Source organism: Dendrobates tinctorius, unplaced genomic scaffold, assembly GCF_039654945.1.
Source record: "Dendrobates tinctorius isolate UK_male_01 unplaced genomic scaffold, ASM3965494v1 ptg000250l, whole genome shotgun sequence".
In the NCBI taxonomy this organism is placed as follows: Eukaryota; Metazoa; Chordata; class Amphibia; order Anura; family Dendrobatidae; genus Dendrobates; species Dendrobates tinctorius.
Genome location: NW_027361917.1, coordinates 5,027,153 through 5,052,239, shown reverse-complemented (window position 1 = coordinate 5,052,239; position 25,087 = coordinate 5,027,153). Strand labels below are relative to the sequence as shown.

At 41.8% G+C, this 25,087-nt stretch overlaps 1 protein-coding gene across 3 annotated transcripts in view; it reads left to right on the top strand.

Moving 5' to 3' along the window:
• The window catches only part of SLC24A3 (solute carrier family 24 member 3), a 592,036-nt gene that overhangs the window by 429,836 nt on the left and 137,113 nt on the right, over positions 1-25,087 (top strand). For all 3 annotated transcript variants that reach the window (XM_073557431.1, XM_073557430.1, XM_073557429.1), the window contains exons 8-10: positions 20,071-20,096; positions 20,206-20,259; positions 24,083-24,216. In XM_073557431.1, coding sequence (XP_073413532.1) covers positions 20,071-20,096; positions 20,206-20,259; positions 24,083-24,216 — 214 coding nt within the window. The remainder of the gene's footprint in view (positions 1-20,070; positions 20,097-20,205; positions 20,260-24,082; positions 24,217-25,087) is intronic.

Below are 25,087 nucleotides of genomic sequence, written 5' to 3'. Positions count from 1 at the left end.
ACAAAGAAGTGGCTTTGTAAGAAGCATATGAAGGTCCTGGAATGGCCTAGCCAGTCTCCAGATCTCAACCTCATAGATAACCTTTGGAAGGATTTCAAAGTCCGTGTTGCCCAGCGACAGGCCTAAAACATCACTTCTCTAGAGGAGATCTGAATGAAGGAATGGGCCACCAATAGTGTGTGCCAACCTTACAAAAACATTTGATCTCTGTCATTGCCAACAAAGTATATATATTACAAAATATTGAGATGAACTTTTGTTAATGGCCAAATACTTATTTTCCACCATAATTTGCAAAATAAATCAGACAAGGTGATTTTCTGTATTTGTGTTCTCATTTTGATTCTCATAGTTGTGGTCTACCTATGATGTCAATTACAGGTGTCTCTCAACTTTTTAAGTATTGTGAGGAAAGAGGGCGACACAAGCGCAATATAGGGTCTTATCCCACAAATAAAGTAAGCGGTTTGACAAAAAACTGCTCACCTGGTAGTAGGTATTCAAAGCATGTATAGATAAGAGATGCTGCAGATCCACAAGTCGGTCACCGACTATCTGAAACAGAACTTTGCAAAGGAATACGTGGATTTTGTCCGCGCTGCCCAAATGATGAAATTCCAGAAGGTTAATAAAGTTTGACAGTGGTTTATTCTACGCGTTTCAAGGTTTTTTGCAACCTCTTCTTCCTGAAACGCGTAGAATAAGTCCTCAATACAGTATAATGCAGCTCCCATACAGTATAAAGCACTCCCCATGGTCCTTGATAGAGTATAATGCACACCCCCTCAGAGTATACTGCAGCCCCCCTCAGAGTATAATGCAGCCCCCACATACACACAGTATAATGCAGCCCCCCTACACTCACACACTATAATGCTGACACACACACAGTATTATGCAGCCCCCACACACAGTAAAATGCAGCCCCCACACACAGTAAAATGCAATTATAATGAAGCCTCCACTTACAATATAATGTATCCCCCTCACTCAAACTATAGTGCAGCCCCCTGTACACACAGTATATTGCAGCTCCCCACACACAGTATAGTGCAGCCCCCCACATAATATAATGCATTCCCCCATACACAGTATAATGCAGCCCCCCCACACAATATAGTGCACCCTCACACACACAGTATAGTGCAGCCCCCATACACAGTATAATGCAACCACCCATACACAGTATAATGCAGCCACCCACTCACAATATAATGCAGCCTCTCCCACACAGAATAATGCAGCCCTCAACACACAGTATAATGCAGCCCCCCACTCACAGTATAATGCAGCCCCCCAAACAAAATATAATGCAGCCCCCCAGACAGTGTAATGCAGCCACCATACACAGTATAATGCAGCCCCCACGCACATACTATAATGCAGCCTCCCCACACACTCACCCATTATAATACAGCCCCTCCACTCACAGTATAATGCAGCCCACGCAGTACACACAGTACACATATATACACATATACAATACTCGCTTCTCCTCCTCATTCCCTATGCTGCTCCAGGCTCTGCTCCGGTCTCATCAGCTCCACTGCTGGCACAACGTGGCACACTATGATGTGACATCATCATGCGCCCGCTGAGCCAGAAGCAGAGGGGGAGTGATGGGAGAGCTGACACTCTCCCCTCCATCACTGCTTTCAGCTGTATCAGCATCTATAATACCAATAAGTTGAATGCGTGGAGGGGTGGTCGGCATCGGGCCCTTCTTACGGGCCCCACAGCGGCCGCGTGGTGTGCCGCTGTTAGCTGTTAGCGGTACACCACTGGCTTGGGGCCCCTGGAGGAGTGGGGGCCCTAGGCAGCTGCCTAGTCTGCCTGCCCTTAATGCCGGCCCTGTCCATGGGAAGCAAAGCATTATTAGATATCTGAATAATCTTATAGATTTCCAAGCTATGAGCAAATCTTATTAATAGAGTTAATTGTTAATTATGCAAAGAAGCAACAATTTTGAGCCAGAGCTACAATTACATGAGCAAACTTGCATCGAGCACCATCAGCTTCACTCTGCTTTAAATGAGTTGTTCACTAATCGGACACCCCTTCTCAATCTGAATTTTTGCCCCCATTTAAATAATAACACTGAAATTCACCTCCCTTTTTGGTGCCATTCCAATGGTGTTAGAACTCTTGTTCCCAAGGCTCACATCATAATGTTATGTCAGGTGAGTCTGACGCCCAATCGGCACCGGCTTCACTGTCTTCACCTTCGGACTTATAAGTAATCAAGAGGAAGTCAGGGCTGCAGCTGCTCTCTCATGTCCTTTTGATTACTTATATGTCCTAAGGCGGGGACAGTGAAGCCGGCGATGATTGGGCTCAGGGCTCATGTGATGTAACAAACTCACGTGATCCCCAGGAATGCGAGTACCAGCACCACTAGAACCACACATGGTACAGGAGGTGAGTATAAGTGTTTTTATTTTAATGGGGCAAACATTCAGATTGAGAAGGGATTGTCCTTGTAGTGGACAAATCTTTTTACCCTATTAGATTTAGTTTGAACATTATTCATACGTACCACAGTGGTTCCCAGCATTCCTGGGAAGACGTTAACACGAATCACGCTTTGGTGTCCTGGTCCCATACCTCCCAGGTCTTTACACATTATTATTGCTTCTTCACTTACTGTTATGTGCCCTATTTATATTATGTTGTCACTATAGGACATTACTATCATGTATACTTACCTTCATCCACATTGTGGATGGACTTTGGTCCACTAGGTCCTCTGTTGATACATATATTGCTAACTTCATTGCACAGTACATTTATTTACCTGGTTCCTGAGCAGAAGGGAGATCTATGTCCTATGATCCCTTCATGATTTTAATCTATCTGATCATGAATGTCTTTTTGTATACAGTAATTAATAAAGGTTGTCATTTTATCTTTAGCTGGGATTTTTTGCTTCTATTTTCATTCGGATGTTCTGATGATTTGAAGAGCCACCCATTTTTGGCTGTAGATAGATTTTCATTTTTTTAGAGGACTAGTAAACCTGCAGCCATGAAGTCCTACATATTCATGAAGTACAATATATAACCACACCCCCACCATGGATTGGCGGCTTCCTGCCTATGCACAGTGCACACAAAAGTTACCAATCAGTGGTGTAGGAGGGGTCATACAGAGCTCAGCATTCAGAGATCTGGTAAATCTGCAGGTAAAATAGGTAAGGTTTCTCCTTGCGGAGAGTGACATGCCAGCTCTGGCTTGTCAAGGTAAGGAGGCTTATTCGCCGTGCAATGCTCCTCTGGGAATCCTCTAGGATCGCTACTACCAATAGGTGGCGCTGTAGAGTAAAAGTCCTCTTTCTTTCTGAAGAGGCAATTTGCAGGTAAAATAGGAATTTTATCAAAAGTGCAGAAAGCAACCCAGTAAGTTATATTCTGCTAGAATCAGGGTCTTTACCTCTACATCATACTACTGTAAGATGGGGTAGCAAAATCCTGTTGACAGATTTCCTTTAAGTTGGATAGCTTTTCAGCCCCATGGGTAGAGCAGTTATTGGAATTATTGATGAGATTACGGTACAATTTCCCTTATATGTATGTTCACATGGAAAGGGCACACTGCAAATATGTATTACCATTATGTCCTCAATAATGTACATTTTCCCTTATATCAGCAATGCACTGGCCAGAAACAAGCCAAGTGAGTGGTGTACACATGTTCACCCTAACGATGAGCTGACTGCAGCCCATCCGGTGTCATCAGAACATTTTCTGCCATCTTAACTTGCCTAGCTGATTGATACTTAAGTGCAGTTGGCATTGCCATAATTACCATAATCTCAGGCTCATTATACAGTCAGTCCAACAGCTGCATGGAAACGCGGCATATTTTCTTTTTTAGTCTGCCTGCTAGATAAGGAAAATGTTGACTGCAAAATATTCTTATCGAGCAGTTGCAGCTGAAATGATTTGGCAAGCGACCAATAAGTTTCTATGAACGGGATTTGGAGGAGATTCTGGATGAATGATACATAATGGCTGCACATTACATATGGGAAGTGATGTGGAGATAATTGATTGTAAACAATACAGATACATAATTGAGTCAAATCCTTTTGTCACAGACGAGGGAAGGACAGCGGTTTTTAGCTCGCCTCCAATTTCTCTCTGTAATAGTGGATCATATAGATTATTCTGCGTTCCTCAACGTGACACCTCCTGGGATGGGCCATCTTTCCCCTCGTTTGGAGAATGCGAGCACCATTCATATTGCATCTTTTATATCATGAGTCATGCACATTGACCTGAATTATCTAATACACAAAGAGACAAAAGCATCACCAGATGAGTCAAGTCTTCGTATTCCCTTGTCTGCTCTCGCTTTGGTCTAACATGGACCTTCTCCAAACCACACGAAGGAATTCAAAGAAAATGCTACAAGACGTTAGTAATCATAAATCCCATTTATAGCATGGGAAATAATGAAAATGAATTAGAAATATGAATGTATCAACGTGAAAATGATTCACTGGAATAAACAGATCAATGGGTAAAGTATCCCTAAAAAAACATGAAAAAATATACCCCCAAAAAACTTTTAGGGAGATATTCTAGAGAATTGAGTACCCAGATATTGGTGGATTTTTTCTAGAGTATTCAGCTCCCTGGAACTTTTCAACCTTTTCCCACATATCATGCTTCAAACATAAAGATACCAAATGTAAATTTTTGGTGAAGAATCAACAAGTGGGACACAGTTGTGAAGTTGAACGATATTTATTGGTTATTTTAAATTTTTGTGGAAATACAAAAACTGAAAAGTGGGGCGTGCAATATTTTTCGGCCCCTTTACTTTCAGTGCAGCAAACTCACTCCAGAAGTTCATTGTGGATTTCTGAATGATCCAATGTTGTCCCAAATGACGAATGATGAAAATTATAATCCACCTGTCTAATCAAGTCTCCGTATAAATGCACCTGCTCTGTGATTGTCTCAGGGTTCTGTTTGAAGCACAGAGAGCATCATGAAGACCAAGGAACACAACAGGCAGGTCCGTGATACTGTTGTGGAGAAGTCTAAAGCCAGATTTGGATTCAAAATTATTTCCAAAACTTTAAACATCCCAAGGGGCGCTGTGCAAGTGATCATATTGAAATGGAAGGAGTATCGTACCACTGCAAATCTACCAAGACCCCGCCGTCCCTCTAAACTTTCATCTCAAACAAGGAGAAGACTGATCAGAGATGCAGCCAAGAGGCCCATGATCACTCTGGATGAACTGCAGAGATCTGCAGCTGAGGTGGGACAGTCTGTCCAAGAATCCATAAAAAGTGTCATTTAAAGTTTGCAACAAGCCACCTGGGAGACACACCAAACATGTGGAAGAAGGTGCTCTGGTCAGATGAAACCAAAATCAAACTTTTTGGCCACAATGCCAAACGATATGTTTGGTGTAAAGGCAACACAGCTCATCACCCTGAACACACCATCCTCAATGTCAAACATGGTGGGTGCAGCATCATGGTTTGTGCCTGGTTTTCTTCAGCAGGGACAGGGAAGATGGTTAAAATTGATGGGAAGATGGAGCCAAATACAGGACCATTCTTGGAGAAAACCTGTTGGAGTCTGCAAAAGACCTGAGACTGGGGCGGAGATTTGTCTTCCAACAAGACAATGATCCCAAACATAAAGCAAAATCTACAATGGAATGGTTCACAAATAAACATATCCAGGTGTTAGAATGGCCAAGTCAAAGTCCAGACCTGTATCCAATCGAGAATCTGTGGAAAGAGCTGAAAACTGCTGTTCACAAACGATCTCCATCAAACCTCACTGAGCTCAAGCTGTTTGCCAAGGAAGAATGGGCAAGAATTTCAGTCTCTCGATGTACAAAACTGATAGAGACATACCCCAAGCGACTTGCTGCTGTAATTGCAGCAAAAGGTGGCCCAACAGAGTATTAAGTTAAAGGGGCTGAATAATATTGCACGCCCCACTTTTCAGTTTTTGACTTTCCACAAAAATTTAAAATAACCAATAAATTTCGTTCAACTTCACAATTGTGTCCCACTTGTTGTTGATTCTTCACCAAAAATTAACATTTGATATCTTTATGTTTGAAGCATGATATGTGGGAAAAGGTTGAAAAAGTTTCAGGGGGCCGAATACTTTCGCAAGGTACTGTATATTGTTGGAAAATTAATTCTTGTAATTGGAGGGTAATTTTTTATCATAATTTTTTTATTATTTTTTGGGGGTTTAACTTAAAAGTACTCAAGGTGTGGTACAAGTGAAATGATAACTTTGAGAGTCAGTAAATTTATGACTTTACTAGATAGATAGATAGATAGATAGATAGATAGATAGATAGATAGATAGATAGATAGATAGATAGATAGAGAGATAGAATCATTTTTTGTGCAGCCATAGTCTGGGCCATGGAGTATATAAGAGTTTTTGCTCACCATTTACTCCATTGTTTTTGTAAAAAAATAAAATAAATTAGTATGTGTCATGCTTGTGGTTGTTTCTATTGTTACCATTTTATGCAAATAAGAAACTTTGATCCTATTTTGTATCCATTTTTTTAGAATGCGAGGTAATTTTAACATGATTTTTTTTTTGCAACCTTTACCATCTGAGTTAATTTTATATTTTTCAATATTGTTCCTTTGTTCTCAGAATTTCCCATTACTGAGATAGGAGTTGGAAGCTGCTGCTCATAAAGGTCTATGGAGAGAGAAGGAGCTAGAGACTGACACAGACATGCTACTGCTAGTTCATAGAACTTTATGATCACCAACTGTCATCTTCCCTCTCAATAATGCTAAAGTTTGTACTCACTGAAGACAGATTGTATCTCTGACTTGAGATTTTTGAGAAAGAAAGTCCTGAAGGAGAAAGGAACAAATTTTTCAAATAAGTTACATCACACAGTTTATTTTCACATGTACAATTGTGTTATGAAAAAAAATTAAAACAACATTAGTTCTTTAACTGCCGTATATCTTTGTTATTTGCTTAATCCCCCTAGTAGACTTGCAAGTGCTATTGTTATACCAGAGGTCTCAAACTCGGCAGGGTAAATGGGCCGCACAGGAAAAAAAGTTATGAATTTGACGAGCCACAATCTTTGCAGGACAACATGGCATTTTCAGTGATACAGTGACCTTTTTTCTATACAACTTTTTGATCTCTGTTTAGTCCATGCATTGTGTCGGTATACATCTATTAAAATAAAAATATTGGCCTTTTTATTTTTTTTTTAATGGTGTTCATCGTATGGGTTATGGCACAAATGTATAGTTTGGGTCAGTCCAGGTGAAACCAAACATGTAATTTTTTATTTACCTTTTTTCTTACTCTTTACATAAAAACAGCAAATTTGCAAATTTTAGTGGAAAAAAAATTTCTGTTATTTTCCTATTTATTTATATTTATTTTTTTTAGAATTGTTTTTCCTTTTTTATTCCCTGTTGATCCCATATAGTTATTTTGGTCCCCATCCTGTAATAATGTCCCCTATCCTGTAATAATATGCCCATCCTGGCCTCCTGTAAAAATGTGCTAATTCCTGGCTCCCATCTTCTATCAATGTCCTCCCTCCTGTAATAAAATACCCCTTCCTGTAATAGTGGCCTTTTTCCTGTAATAATAGCCCTTTCCTGTATTAATGTCCCCCTTTCTGTGATAATGCCTCTCTTCCTATGATAATGTCCCCCTTACTATAATAATGTAACTCATCCTAGCCCCCATTTTGTAACAATGGACCCCCTTCTGCAATAATGGCCCCCTTTTTGTAATAATGGTCCTCATACTGTAATAATGTCCACCCATAGGTTAATATTGGCCCCTTCCTATAATAATTGTCTGCCTCTTATAGTAATGGCTCCCTTGTAGCCCCCATCTTGTAGTAATGTCTCCCATCCTGGCTGCATGCTTCAACCCCCTCACTTACAGAATATACAATAGCACTTTAGTACTGCAGGATGTATTAAACTTAAGGATCTCCTATTAAACTTTCATAGGAGTGTAAAGATAACAGAAATGGAGGTCTTCAGCAGGATCCCAGCTGCCATGGTGACCAACTGGCTCCCCATGACCTCATTGTGGTGGGGGTACAGGTGTCCAAATGACTCGCCCCCAGAGGCCGTGGGGTACTCGGTGCCGGGCCCATTGATTACAATGGGAGATGTCACAGTGGCAATGACCCAGTCCGTGGCCTCAGGCGGTCAATGTAAAAGGGGATGGGAATAAAGTCATTGAGATGATTCGTGACATGACCTGTGGTTTCTGGCCAGTTTGACCAGCGCTGCAGAGTTGCTTCTCTGGGACAGATGGTGTGGTGCAGCAATGATGTCCCAAAGCAGTGTAGATGAGGTTGGCAAGTGGGGAGATGGTGTAAAGAAGCAGATGTAGCAGAGCCGGGTGTAAGGTGCAAGAATAAGTGGAGGACACAAGGGCATGTAGTTCCAAGGCTTTACTCACAGTCTGTTGCGCATACAGGTGCCCACTTCGGTGCCGTGTCCTCCAGGTCAGGGGCTCAGCCAACTCCCAGGCAAGGTAAAGTACACCTTTCCAGCACTCCTCCAACATGTGCCTTCTCTGAATGTCTCCACACTAGCGCCTAATCTGAAGTACTTGTAGTTGTGCATTAACCCCTTCACCCCCAAGGGTGGTTTGCACGTTCATGACCGGGCCAATTTTTACAATTCTGACCACTGTACATTTATGAGGTCATAACTCTGGAACGCTTCCATGGATCCCAGTGATTCTGACATTGTTTTCTCGTGACATATTGTACTTCATGTTAGTGGTAAAATTTCATTCAAATAACTTGCGTTTATTTGTGAAAAAAATGGAAATTTGGCAAAAATTTTGAAAATTGCGCAATTTTCCAACTTTGAATTTTTATGCCCTTAAATCACAGAGATACGGCACACAAAAAACTTGATAAGTAACATTTCCCACATGTTTACTTTACATCAGCACAATTTTGGAAGCAAAATTTTTTTTTGTTAGGAAGTTATAAGGGTTAAAAGTTGACCAGCGATTTCTCATTTTTACAACACCATTTTATTTTTAGGACCACATCACATTTGAAGCCACTTTGAGGGGTCTATATGATAGAAAATACCCAAAAGTGACACCATTCTAAAAACTGAACCCCTTAAGGTGCTCAAAACCACATTCAAGAAGTTTATTAACCCATTAGGTGCGTCACAGGAATTTTTTTGAAAATTTAAAAAGAAATGAACATCTAACTTTTTTTCACAAAAAAAATACTTCAGGTTCAATTTTTTTTATTTTACCAAGGGTAACAGGAGAAATTGGACTGCAAAAGTTATTGTGCAATTTGTCCTGAGTACGCTGATACCTGATTTGTGGGGGGAACGACTGTTTCGGCGCATGGCAGAGCTCAGAATGGAAGGAGCGCCGTTTGACTTTTTCAATGCAAAATTGGCTGGAATTCAGATCGGACGCCATGTCACGTTTGGAGAGTCCCTGATGTACCTAAACAGTGGAAACCCCCTACAAGTGACCCCATTTTGGAAACTAGACCCCCTAAGGAACTTATCTAGATGTGTGGTGAGAACTTTGAACCCCCATGGGCTTCACAGAAGTTTATAACATAAAGCCATACAATTAAAAAATCATATTTTTTCCACAAAAATGATCTTTTCACCCTCAATTCTTATTTTTCCAAGGGTAACAGGACCCTAAAAGTTATTGTGCAATTTGTCCTGAGTACGCTGATACCCCACAAAGGGGGGTAAACCACTATTTGGGCGCATGGCAGAGCTCGGAAGGGAAGCAGCGCCATTTGACGTTTTTGGCTGGAATTGAGATCGGACACCATGTCGCGTTTGGAAAACCCCTGATGTACCAAAACAGTGGAAATCCCCCACAAATGACACCATTTTGGAAACTAGACCCCCTAAGGAACTTATCTAGATGTGTGGTGAGAACTTTGAACCCCCATGGGCTTCACAGAAGTTTATAACATAAAGCCATACAATTAAAAAATCATATTTTTTCCGCAAAAATGATCTTTTCACCCTCAATTCTTATTTTTCCAAGGGTAACAGGACCCTAAAAGTTATTGTGCAATTTGTCCTGAGTACACTGATACCCCACATGTGGGGGTAAACCACTATTTGGGCGCATGGCAGAGCTCGGAAGGGAAGCAGCGCCATTTGACGTTTTTGGCTGGAATTGAGATCGGACACCATGTCGCGTTTGGAAAACCCCTGATGTACCAAAACAGTGGAAATCCCCCACAAATGACACCATTTTAGAAACTAGACCCCCTAAGGAACTTATCTAGATGTGTGGTGAGAACTTTGAACCCCCATGGGCTTCACAGAAGTTTATAATATAAAGCCATACAATTAAAAAATCATATTTTTTCCACAAAAATGATCTTTTCACCCTTAATTCTTATTTTTCCAAGGGTAACAGGACCCTAAAAGTTATTGTGCAATTTGTCCTGAGTACGCTGATACCCCACATGTGGGGGTAAACCACTATTTGGGCGCATGGCAGAGCTCGGAAGGGAAGCAGCGCCATTTGACGTTTTTGGCTGGAATTGAGATCGGACACCATGTCGCGTTTGGAAAACTCCTGATGTACCAAAACAGTGGAAACCCCCCACAAATGACACCATTTTGGAAACTAGACCCCCTAAGGAACTTATCTAGATGTGTGGTGAGCACTTTGACCCCCCCAGTGCTTCACAGAAGTTTATAATGCCCGGGCGTGAAAATAAATAATTCGTATTTTTTCCACAAACATGATCTTTTAGTCACCATTTTTTTATTTTCCCAAGGGTACCAGGAGAAATTGGACCCCAAAAGTTGTTGTCCAATTTGTCCTGAGTATGCTGATACCCCATATGTGGGAGAAAACTACTGTATGGGCACACGTCGGGGCTCGGAAGGGAAGTAGTGACGTTTTGGAATGCAGACTTTGATGGAATGGTCTGCGGGTGTCATGTTGCCTTTTGAGAGCCCCTAATGTACCTAAACAGTGGAAACCCCCCACAAATGACACCATTTTGTAAACTAGACCCCCCAATGAACTTATCTAGATGTGTGGTGAGCACTCAGAACCCCCCATTGCTTCACAGAAGTTTATAATGCCCGGGCGTGAAAATAAAAAATTCGTATTTTTTCCACAAACATGATCTTTTAGTCACCATTTTTTTATTTTCCCAAGGGTACCAGGAGAAATTGGACCCCAAAAGTTGTTGTCCAATTTGTCCTGAGTATGCTGATACCCCATATGTGGGAGAAAACTACTGTATGTACACACGTCGGGGCTCGGAAGGGAAGCAGTGACGTTTTGGAATGCAGACTTTGATGGAATGGTCTGCGGGTGTCATGTGCGTTTGGAGAGCCCCTGATGTACCTAAACTATTGAAACTCCCCACAAGTGACCCCATTTTGGACACTAGACCCCCCACGGAACTTATCTAGATGTGTGGTGAGCACTTTGAACCCCCAAGTGCTTCACAGAAGTTTATAACACTCGGACGTGAAAATAAAAAAATCATTTTTTTCCACAAAAATGATATTTTTGCCCCCAATTTTTTATTTTCCTAAGGGTAACAGGAGAAATTGGACCCCAAAAATTGTTTTGCAATTTTTCCTGAGTAGGCTGATACCCTACATGTGGGGGTAAAACACTGTTTGGGCGCATGGCAGAGCTTGGAAGGGAAGGAGCACCATTTGACTTTTTCAACTCAGAATTGGCTGGAATTGAGATCAGACGCCATGTTGCATTTGGAGAGCCCCTGATGTGCCCAAACAGTGGAAACCCCCAATTATAACTCCAACCCTAACCCCAACACACCCCTAACCCTAATCTGAGCCTAACCCTAGCCCTAACCCTAGCCCTAACCCTAGCCCTAACCCTAGCCCTAACCCTAAGGCTGTGTGCACACGCTGAGGATTTTGCTGCGGTTCTGCAGCGGTTTTGGCTGCTGCGGACCCGCAGCAGTTTCTGCTGCGGTGTACAGTACCATGATTCCCTATGGGAATCAAAAACCGCAGTGCAGACGGTGCAGAATTTTCCGCGCGGATTATCTGCGGTTTTCAATCCGCAGAAAGAATTGACATGTCAATTCTTTCTGCGGATTCTCCTGCGGTTTGCCATCTCCTCTATTGAGGAGATGAAAAACCGCAGGACAAAACCGCAGAGCAATCCGCAGGTAAAACCGCAGGTCTTTTGACCTGCGGTTTCACCTGCGGATTTTACAAAATCCGCGCGGATGAATCCGCACCTAATCCGCAGCGTGTGCACACAGCCTTACCCTAACGGGAAAATGGAGATAAATACTTTTTTTTTAGTTTTATTATTTTTCCCTAACTAAGGGGGTGATAACGGGGGGTTTGACTTACTATTTATGGCGGTTTTTATGTTTGGCGACTGTCACACGCTAAAAGACGCTTTTTATTGTAAAATAGTTTTTGCATCACCACATTTTGAGAGCTATAATTTTTCCATCTTTTGACCCACTGAGTCATGTGAGGTCTTATTTTTTGCGGGACGAGTTGACGTTTTTATTGGTACCATTTTTGGGCACGTGAAATTTTTTGATCGCTTTTTATTCCGATTTTTGGGACGCAGAATGAAGAAAAACCAGCGTTTCATGAATTTCTTTTGGGGGGGTGCGTTTACACCGTTCCGCGTGCGGTAAAATTGATAAAGCGGTTTTATTCTTCGGGTCAGTACGGTTACAGCGATACCTCATTTAGGTCGTTTTTTTATGTTTTTGTCGGTTTTATGCAATGAAAACTATTTTATATAAAAAATAATTATTTTTGCATCGCTTTATTCTGCGAGCTATAACTTTTTTATTTTTTCGCTGATGATGCTGTGTGGCGGCTCGTTTTTTGCGGGACAAGATGACGTTTTCAGCGGTACCATGGATATTTATATGCGTCTTTTTGATCGCGCGTTATTACACTTTTTGTTTGGCGGTATGATAATAAATCATTATTTTTTGCTTCGTTTTTTATTTTTTAAGGGGTTCGCTAAAAGGGTTAACTAATGGGACAGTTTTATAGGGCGGGTCATTACGGACGCGTCGATACCTATATGTGTACTTTTATTGTTTTTTTTTTTATTATTTCCAAAAAATGGATTTATTGAGGGAATATTTTTTTTTTTTTTTCTAATTTATTTGGCGATTTTTTTTTAATTTATTTTTACATTTTTTTTTAATTTTTTTTTACTTTATTACATAGTCCCAGGTGAGACATCACTGTCCTGTGACAGATCGCTGATCTGTCACATCACAGATCACTGTGACAGATCAGCAATCTGTCACAGGCATTGAAGAAGACTTCCTCTTGCCTGCGCTTTGCAGGCACTGAGGAAGCCAGCTTCCTCAGGTCCCCGAAGGCCCCCGTCACCATCTTGGATCCGGGGGCCTGGAGGATAGGAGCCTCCGGCAGCAGCGCTGCACGTTGCGCTGCCGTGAGGGGCTCAGGGAAGCACGGAGGGAGCCTCCTCCCTCCCGATGCTTCCCTTTAACTCCCGGTACACCGCGATCATGTTTGATCGCGGTGTGCAAGGGGTTAACATGTCGGGGGCGGTCCGTGACAGCCCCTGACACATAGTGCCCGGTGTCAGCTGTGATAATCAGCTGACACCCGGCCGCGATCAGCGGCGCTCACCACGTGGGCGCCGCTGATCGCGGTAGACGTACTATCCCGTCCACGGGCCCGGGTACCGTGGACGGGATAGTACGTCGGATGTCAGGAAGGTGTTAAACTCAAGTTCCTCCTTCTTGATGTTACTTAGAACTCTACTTGTACGGCAGACAGCTGTAGCCTGCTTCGGGGACTCCTTGCTATCAAGTCCAGGCTCACCCACGTTGCTGTTGTGCCCCCAAGTCTTAGGTGGGAATAAAGTGGTGACAACGTCTATTCCTCCGGTGTCTGCTGCCGGAACATCAGTATCCATACAACCTCGGGGACCGGAGGACCCCGGCCATGTGCTTCAAACTTGAGGAAGGGCTCTGCTCTGACCCTAGTCCTTTGTTCTCTTCTTCTCCTTACGTTCCGTACTAAACTATCTTCCTTCTGAAGAATCAGGCTTTCTATGGCTCTTTCCTGTGCCAGCAGCTCCAGGTCACAGGAGTCTGCTGCAGCACTTCCTTCACTCCATCCCTCTCAGGGGATCTTCTCTCACAGACTGACCTTATCCTAATATTCTCCCGCTCTCTTGTGCAGTCTAAGCTCCACCCACCTCCCAGCATTCTTCATGTTCCAAGCAGGGAGCCACCAAAGGTGCTTTGCTACACTACTATGTTGTGTGGGATGCAGGTGTTGGAGTGTGGTCAGGTGTCTCCACCTTACCTGGATAGTGGGGTACCACACCTCAGGAGGAGGTGCAGTACCTCTGTGGCGACTGGAGCTTCAGGGGCGCCACACAAACAGATGCCCATGCTGATCAAAACCATACCTCTGTTACCGATTGACATTTATTAGGTAAAACAGCAGCGATCTGAGCAAGCTCTGCTCGCTGCTGTTAGAAGCAGGTGCCAGCTGCGTAAGGCCATTTCTGAAGTCTGCCATACTATTGGTGCAACCTGTGCAGCTGCACAGGGGTCAGTAGGTTAGGGGGCCTACTGTCATCTTAAAAGCAGTCATACTGTCATGATCCAGAGTGGATCTGACAGATTAAATGGATAAGTGAACTTTTTTTTCTCTTGGCTAAGTGCCAAAGTGATGTGATTGCCCCTGGTGGCCATTAGAATTATTACACGTGGTGTCGTTCATTCTAAGTTGCCCCGGTGGTGGCGAGTGGTAGTGCACATTAGTTTCTTTGGTTTAATGTGCACTTAATTACAAATCAGGTGTTAGGCTCTATAAAAGAGAGTCAGGTGTGTTCAATCCCTGTTGGTGAAATTGATTGTGTTCATTTGGCAAGGAAGCCTGGGTGAGGAAGGAGCTGAACATGAGTCCTGCACAGCCCAGCCAGAGGGGACGAGTGGCAGCTATGTGGTCTGCAATAAGGGCTGGCATGGCGTGGTGGAGTCACAGTTTATGGTGTCGGCAGGAAGTGGTTGCATGGCTTGGTGGAGTGATGACTATGGAGAGAGTTGCACTCAGCATGCGGGACTTGGTTGCTGAGAGCTGGACTCAAGCATGCTTGACTTTTTGGGCAGCAGCTGAACTCATCCTTGGGACTCTGTTACTGGACAGATGCAACTGGTGGTGGACTCTGCTCCAAGGCTGCACTATGGTGAAGGATCCAGTTATGGTGATGGATCCGGGTGGAGGGGAAGATGCACACAGGTGGTGGGCTCTGTTGCTAGGAGCGTATGCAACAGAGGAAAGCTAAGTGGTGTTTTCCCCTGTATTGTCATTTTCCCTCATGTTTGTTTAGTGCAGTGGTGGGATTAGTTTCTGCACCGACCAATTCCCTAGTGAGGGTTTAGGTTCAGGGCGAGCTAGGGGTTTTAGGTTCCTGTGCGTCGCCCGGTGCGAAACCGGCATAGGGAACGTTAGGAGTGCAGGGACACTGGCTCAGGGGAGTACAGGAGGTCTCCACTTCCCTATTCCCTATTGCAGGGCCAACCATTGTTAATGTTACCCAGGTTCCCCCTTTATTATTTAAATTCGCCTTACTGGAGGCGGGGTTTCCAGACTACTGTATGTATACGTGTAATACCTAAATTCGCCAGTTGGAGGCGGTGTATCCAGCTGCACGTCGTATTATTTAAATTCGCCCAACTGGAGGCGGTGTATCCAGGATCATGTGTGTCATATGGGTTCGCCTTGCGGTACTCGCTGCGTCCAGACACACGTGACCGTGACACATACTCTATCAATTAGATTACACATAAGAACTTGAGCTAATAAACTTTATAGCTCACAATTACTGGTAATGTAATCTGAACACAGCATGCTGTAGGGGTTAATACACAGATTTCAGCTATTTTTCTCTTATCAAGCTCCATGGTTTTGTTTACTTGCAATCATTGATTTAGCACTGGGAGCTTATCATTGCTGGACTAGAGAAATGTGTGCCTGGTAGTTCAACACGCCCCCTTCTGTGATAAGCAGCTCACTGTCTATAGACCATGTACATGGAGAGCCTGGTGTGGGCAGGGATAGCTTTCTCAGCTCTGCTTCATGCTAAATCTAAAAACCCTGACTGTGTCAAAACTGCTGCACTCCGTAAACTTAGTGATACCTTGTTGGATTTAGGGTCTCATTGTCTACATCATGCTGCTCTTAGATGAGGTAGCAAGAACTCGCTGACAGATTCCCTTTAAAGATAAATAATTAGGTGCACTATGATCAGCTATGTGTTAGGGGTTAATATACTGCTCTTGTATATGGGCTCGCTTCCAGCTATGACCACACCTGTGTACCTCCTGTGTCAATGAATGAGATGGATAATATGGAGGGTGCTCTTAATCCCCGTCCTGGTGACAGATGTCAGATAGATTATTATGTTTTAACTTTAAATCTATGCAAGGATGTATCAGAAAAAAATGGAGCTTCAACCTCTGCCAAGAATTATGTATGGTAATGGGTATTATATAAAGATGGAAAACATGCTTGGCCATTCTGAATTTCCATGTATGTAAGTTAGATAACTGTTACCCTAAGCTTCCCAGAATGCCAATAAAATAAATGAGTTCCAATTTTTCTAAAATATAAACTTCTTATGGGTTTGGGCATATGTAGGACATCTCCTGTATTACTGGTATAAAACATACGCATCCTTTTTACATTTCATAAAGTAAATCTAAAAGACTTAGTGTCTGAACAGCCATGGGAATTCTTGTCCATTCCATCCCTACTGTTCTGTTAGTGCAGTTACATACTGCATTTATAAAGCTAAATGACCACAGGATGTAGGAGACATTCAAAGGAACTATACTTGACACTTGTAGTAATATGTTTTTTTATTGAGTAAAAATAATGCTTTTTTATCTATATCTGGTTGATTCTTCAGTTAAACACAGACAACTATATAACCGTATGCAACAGCTGTTGTCTGTGAGCTGCTGTGTATAAATGGCATCTACATTACCCATATACTGTCGCTGAGTGGTGCTGCAGATATCTACGGTCTTACTCTACTCAGTTTTAAAGGCATTACACCCAATTAATAAAAGTGTCCATCTTTATGAAAAAAGAAAAACAAATACCTAACTACATTTATTAGGGGTTAAAATTAATTTCTGCCACTGGATTTTATTAAAAATTTTGCACTGTTTCCCGAATATGGCTTCTGTGTTGCACGGTCTATTGCTGGCTGCAGAATGAGTTAAAGAGAATCTGTCAGCAGGTTTTTGCTACCTCATCTAAGAGCTGCAGCATAATGAAGTTAAAGGCCACATTTCCAATGATGTATCACTTAGTTTACGGGGGGGGAAGCCGTTCTGACACAATCTAAAGTTTTAGATTCAGCAATGCAGCAGAGCTGAGAAAGCTAACCCCGCCCATACCAGGCTCTGTATGAGCAATGTCTATAGATAGTGAGCTGCTTATCACAGAATGGGGTGTGGTCAGACTTGCAAGGACTTGACTAGCTTTTCACAGCAATGATAATGAAAAGGTAATTAAAGCTTCAGTCTACGTAAATCACCACGCACAGCCGGACATGTGACATGTAATTGAGTTCAGTGTTTTAACCCTTAGCTCATGATGTCCTCAGTTTACATAGCAAAATCCTGCTGACAGAATCCCTTTAAGTGAGAACATATGTCCATACATTTTCCTTTTTCCATTCAACAGTAAACTGAGAACAGATGCTACATTGCACACAAGTATACAGTAGGTTATTGCTCACAAAAGCCTAAGGAGTGATTTGTGCGAATAAACTTCGCTTTATTGCCCCTTCCGGGTGTTAAGTCGTGTTCAGAGCCCACATTCTGCCGTCATTTCAAACACATTTTGTCTGACTCCAATTTCTTATAAATCTTCCTTTAAATGAACAGTTTAGATAACCCAAACTGGCGCGTTTTATCCTTAAATTATTTGTGTCTACGACTAATAGGTGTTTAAATTTGGGATCTCTTTAGAAGCTGATGCATCTAGAGTTCATGAAAGTTGTCCCATGTGATAGGCTCATCTGTTATACATTTTCCAACAGTTATGATAGAATTTAATTCATTTAAAATTACATATGGAGCGTCCTGCCCCCAAAAAGGTCTTCAAAGAGGGATCCTGATTTATGGCAATACATTAATAACATCATTTTGTTCTTTCTTGACATAGTAGGAAAAGTACATTTGCACTTATACTATAATAACCATCCAGGAATGAGAGCGATCATGGGGGGAGCAGTGCATCAATAAATAGTGGTAAAGTGCCACCTAGTGGTCAAAGGGATATTTTCATACATTCAGCAGAAATACATCTTCCTGAGGACATCATAGGATATATAAGGGGATTTCTTTAGGAGCTTGCAAACTAAAAGTGAAATCTAGCACAAATTAAAGAAAAGGAAGAAGGAAAACCTTTTCTTTTTGAATAGACCAGCATCAATGTAAAATACAATGTTGGTTTCCAACGCTAAATAATTCATAAAACTTCCAATGTGACCCCTTCTGTTATTATATTCGGGAAGGGGGAAATCAGCAGTCCCTGTACTAGGCAGTGGGCACCATTTTCAGTGCCATATAGGGAATCAAAGTAACCTTATTATTCTGCCATTTATCATCAGAACTTTTACCTGACATGTTTTATGCCGCCTGCCATCATAATTATTTTCCTACTGAGTGTGTGGAGGATGTGGAAATAGATGATAGAAAGGACGAGATTCTAAGGAAAATGAAAGAACAGAAACAGAGAGCAGTTAGATTAGTGAAGTGACGTGATAGGACAGAGATGTAATTTTAGGGAACACATAAAACTGTGGATACTGGGAATTAACCAGTTTGTCTGGGTTAGTGCATTCCAGAGAACTGGTGCAGCACGAGAAATGTCTTGACAGGGGAGAAGAGGGAGGTTTGTATTATGGAGGACAAGCAGAATGGAGAACACGGGTAGCGTGGGAGACAGAGGTAAGGAAGGAGATGTAAGAAGGTGCAGAACTCTGGAGGGTTTTGTGGATGAGTTTGATAAGTTTATGTTGTATTCTGTAGCGGATGGGCAACCAGTGCAAAGATTGGCAATGTAACCTGAAAATCATATTTCAGCTATCCATACACAAAGCCAGTGTTAGATGGCATATATAAAATATCAAAATGGACCCACATAATGGTTTTTGACAGGGATCTGGTGTTTGTTTCTTCCTTTACCACCTTTCCATTGGCTACAAGGCAGTACCTGGAGACAAAGATCCTCTACAGATTCTACTTAGAAAACAGAGGGAGATATGGGGTACAGGAATAGTCAACTCACCAAACTTTGATTAGCAGTTTTCATCTGTTAGGCAGAGGACGGAGCCATACCAGCCACGGACGTGGCAATAAATAGCAGAAAAAAAGAGAATATCCTCCAGCGGTAGCCAAAAATATAATAAAATATACTGTAGTTCATTAATCACATTAAAAACTGTAGTTTTTAATGTGATTAATAAACTTTATTTTTTATATTTTGGTTTTTAATGTGATTTATAAACTACTGGTATATTTTTTATATTTTGGTTTTTAATGTGATTTATAAACTACTGGTATATTTTTTATATTTTTGGCTACCGCTGGAGGATATTCACTTTTTCTCTACAGACTCTATCTACTTAGTATCAGGGGTTGAGGCCAATCAGGGCTGGGTCTCTTTTCTCCCAGGGCCTTATGCAAGATGGTAGTTTCATCAACCTGAAGAAACTCCAAACATATGGAAGTTTATCACTTTAGGTAAGCTCTCTGCTTTTCCATTGACTTCTATATGTGAAGAACAATAAGTGACAAACCTTAAAGATGGAATTGAATGTCACCAGAGGTGTTGTAACCTCCAGATGCAAAAGATCAAGGAGACCAAGCTCTGGTACAGGTCACTATAATAACTTACTACAGATTACACACCGTTACCTATTAAATAATACAGGAGCATAAAGAAATCTCCCAGAAAAATGGAAAACATCGTTATTGTTTGCACTGATTAATTTCTCTTTTTTTTCACAGTTTATATATGATGAAAAAGTATCCTGGTAAGTAAAGCACAACAGAATGTATTGTTATGTAACACACTTTGTTACATGATTTTTATTCTGCTTTTACCAACAGCAATCTACAATGTCTCATTTTTTCTCTTCATAGGTGGGAATCTGTCATTCTGGTCACCATGTATGCGATTTACATTCTTATAATGAAGTAAGTTAGTTACATGTCAAAGGAGTGTTCTAGTCTTCTGTCTTCAGGAACGCAGCGCTCCTCTGCAGCCCGGCTTAATGCTTTGCCTAGGGCGGTACACTCCTGGAGGTTGCCAGTGTGAACCAGAGGCATGGTTGGTTATTCCACTGGTCTGAACTGAGAACTCTCCAGGACTACTAGCAAAAGCAACTTTGCCTCTGGTGCATGAAAAAAACGCTGGGGGCCTGAGGATGGTCACTTTCAGTGATTAAAACAGCTTCAGATTTTCTTTTTACGGTGATAAAGACTCTCTCAGACTCCAAACGGTGATCTAGGCAAGGAGTTGTAAATTATGGAATTAAAAATCCCTCCTCTCTTGATAATAGAAAGGATTTTAAAATAAGATATAAGTATTGAACACATCACCAATTTTCTAAGTAAATATATTTCTAAACGTTCTCTTGACAAGAAATTCTCAACAAATGTCAGGAAGAACCCATCCAATTCACACAGCCAAATACATCAAACCGGAGATGTCCATAAATTAAGTTACATGTAATAATGAGAAATTACATAGGGAAAGAGTATTGAGCATGTAAAACAAGAGATGTGCACAGCCATAGAAAGTCATGACACCAGCTGAAATCTATCAGTACTTAGAAAGCAATCACTTTGTGAAAAATATCAGTTGGTTCAACTGATGTCCTATAAATGGTGTCTCATTACCAAGGTGCCACACAAGAAACATCTCATGATCGGTAAAACCTGTGAGCTGCCTCAATACCTTTGCAACCTTATTGTTTCAAAACATGCTAATGTCATTGGTTACAGAGGAATTTCTTAACTACTGAAGGTTCCAGTGAGCACTGTTAGGACAATAACCCGAAGTGGAAAGAACATCATTTCACCATGAACAGGACATGACCAGATGCTCCCCACAAGATTTCAGTCAGAGGAGTAAAAATAATTATCAGAAGAGTTGTCCAAAAGCCAAAGACCACCTGTAGAGAGCTACAGAAGGACCTTGAATCAGCAGGTACAATTGTTTCAAAGAAAAGAAAGAAATGTATATGTAATGCATTCAACCTCCATGGCCTGTATAGCCGCTCACCACGTAGCCTACATGGCCTGTATGCACGCTCACCACGTAAGACTCCATTGCTGAAGAAAAAGCATGTTCAAGCACGTTTAAGGTTTGCTCAACAACGCTTAGACAAGCCTGTGAAATTCTGTGACTATATAGTATGGTCAGAGAAGACCAAAATTAAACTCTTTGGATGCCATAATACACACCTTATTAAAATACCATACCAGCAGTGAAATTTGGAGGTGGGAACATCATGGTGTTGGCCTCTTTTTCGGCATACGGCACTGGCAAACTTCATGTAATTGAAAGGATGAATGACCATATATACAGAAACATTCTTGATAAAAATCTGCTGCCATCTACCAGAATGATGATGAAATGATGGTGGATATTTCATCAAGACAATGATCCCAAACACGCAGCCAAAGAAACCGTCAAATGGTTTCAGAGAAAGAAAATAAAGCTGCAAGAATGGCCCAGCCAATCACCCGACCTTAATCCAACAGAAGATGTATGGAAGTAACTAAAGCTCAGAGGTCATAGAAGGAGCCCACGGGACAAAATCACACCTGAACAATGCATGTGACTAGTTTCTATATATGGTTAGTGTCTTGAAGCTGTCATCACCAATAAAGGATTTTGTACCAAGCATTAAATAAATTTCAGTAAGTGAGCTCAATTTTTTTAATTTCTTATTATTACACATAACTTAATTTATGGACATCTATGGTTTGATTTATTTGCCTGAGTGGATTGGATGGGTTGTTGCCGACATCTGGTGAGAATTTAATATCAACAGCACCTTTAGAAATATATTCACGTAGTAAATTGGTGAAACAGTCAATACTTATTTCACTCGTTGTATATATATATATATATATATATATATATGTACATATGTACAGAAATCCTCTGAAAATGCCATAAACTCTAGTCATATTTGACCATCAAGGTAAGAAAAAGAGATAGGGCAACAAATCAAAGTGGCAAAAGGGGGCACATATTTTACTATGTAGGAAAGTTATAAGGTGTTTTTCTCCTGGCTCAGAAAGGAGTCAGTCACCAGTTTTTTGCTGCCTCATGTTAGAGCAGCATAAAGTAGGGACAGATACCTTGATTCTTACACTGGGTGACTTACTGGGCTTCTTGCTGTACTTTTGCTAAATCACTGCTTTACTTGTTGCAGCTATGCTTGGTGTCTTAATGATAAGCTCGATATTAATGAGCTATGCCCTAGTCGAAGAGCTGATCGACAGATTTTTGCTAATGCAATGAGAGCTGCCAATCATCAGCTGGAGTTTAGGGAATTGTGACAAAGGTTTGTAGCAGATAGTGATTTTAACAAAGCTACAGTAAGAAGCCCAGAAAGTGACCCACCACTGACATCCGTCTGTTTCCCTTTTCTATGGTATTCTTAGATTGGGAAGGATAAACCTGGTGACAGATTCCCTTTAAGGATAAGCGGTAGCACTTTCTGATGGGAAATACTGGTGACCATGAGAGTTTGCCCAAATTGTGTTATACCTGTTGGCACAGGCACATAACACTTGGTAGCTTGGTGAAAGGGGTTAATGCCTGTTTCGCTAGGTCTATAGCAGTAGAGTGGTCAATGGCAACAAAGCAGTAAGTGTCAGCATCCATGACAGGGTTAATGTCAATTCAAAACAATGTTTTTGACAGTCAAAGGGTAATCTCAGAATTCCTGATGATTTTGGACAGTAATGGGTTGATTTTAGGATCCCTCATGGATGGCACTAAAGAGATTACTCATTCTTATCTGGGGTCCAGTGGTTACTTCATGCTTTTCCGCAGTTAAAAATCTGCAGCGTGTGCACAGAAAATTGTAAATCCCATAGGATAACATGCTACTGTACACTGTCTGCAGAACTGCTGCAGTTCTGCTGCGGCCAAAACTGCAGCAGAACTGCAGCAAAAACTGCAGCGTGTGCACATAGCCTAATAGTAGCACATCCCCAGTGATACAAAACTGATAAGGCTATACAAATCTAAAAATGAGTCATCATCGGTAGATAGGAGGCATAAAGATGGCAAACGCTTGCCATCAGGTCATCTTAGGCTTCTTCCACACATCCGGTGTCAGGGTTCCGGCGGCGAGCGGCGAAAAGCCGTGCCGCCGGATCCGGCCTGTAGCGGTGACACCGGATGTGGATGCGTCGCCTTATGCGGCTTGGATAATATTTAAAGGAGCCGCAGCACCGGGGGACGAGAGCCAGCTGTATAGAGCGGAGCCGCAGCCATGAGAGCCATCTGGAGAGAGTGGGGGACGAGCGAGGCAGACAAAGAAATGTATGGAGGAAGGAGAGAGAGAGAGAGCACGTGCGCTTGCCGGGCACTTGTGGGGTTAAATCTCTCAGTGTCTGGGCATGCGCACTTTAAAAAGCCGTTCCGGCGCTGCAAAAAAACGTTGCAGGGAACGTTGCGCCGGACGGCGCATTTTTGCCGTATCCGGAAATAACCGGTGCCGTCGCATGTACATCTGGCACGATGCGGCGATCATTACTTTCTATGTGACAAAACCGGATCCAATTCCGGATCCGGTTTTCACACGTTTCGCCGCATCGTGCCGGATTCAAAAAGCCGGATGTGTGAAAGAAAACTTAGGTCAAAGTTTTCTTTTTACAGCTGAACTTCATGCATAGCTCAATATGGGAGGAAATTGTCACTATTTAAGCAGTTAGGACCTGTGTATTAATGCCGCTAACTACAGTGAATAATCCAGATACTCTTTTAATCCAGATTCAACTCATCCATACACCAGTGCTTGGAAAAGAGGAAAAAAGGAGCAGGAAACCTGGCAAATGGGCTGGCAAGTAATGCAGAAATAGATGACAACGTCAACTGTGATGCCACTGTGGTGTTACTCAAAAAAGGTGAATTTACCTGCAGTTGTATCTACAATTTACATACAGGTCTTAATTCTCCAGCTACATTGATGGTGGTGATTATCATAAAATGCAGTCCAGTACTGGTTAAAACTTTTTTTAGTTTGTTTTTACTTCAACATAGTGAAAACTAAGACAAGTCAGAACACTATTAGCTTTATTTTTATTATTTAGGACATCCTGACTTATGGTCATACAAACCCCTGGATTATTAAATTAATGTAAAGGGACATTAAGATCCTGTACTGACAATAGATGAGTCACAGCTTCCCTCCTCCCCCTCCATGTCACAGGGATACTAATCAGAATAATTATGGAGAAGCTCTACCCTGCGCCATTCCTCTGTTAAGGCTACTGGAAACGTATGATTGGTGTGGTTTGGCCCTACACAGTCTGATACTGACCAATCAGCACTACCAGTGTCACACTTTCTAAGGACACACCCCTTTGGCTTGCAGAATGGTGACACCTAGTTGTTCATTTATTCACAAATCTTTATACTGTTAGGAGGTGCTGGTCAGTGTTTTGTAGCATACTATTGATTGTGTTGACTGCCTCCATATTTGACTGATCACTCCTCCAATCAGCCGCAGGGCTCAGTCAGATGTCCATTTTTTTTAACATACAATAAAAACGGTCAGTTTCATCAGTCATTTTGTTCAATTTAATCATATTGTCACCTGAGCGTCATCCAAGTTTAATCCAAGTTTGGTCCAAGTTTCATTAACTTTTCTTGAGATGAAACAAAAAAATGTCTCTACCTTCTCCTATCTACCAGTCACTGAAAAATAGGTTGCAATCAGATGGCATCCGAGTGTTGTTCGGACTTGCATTGCTAATTTTGATCTAACACTTGGAT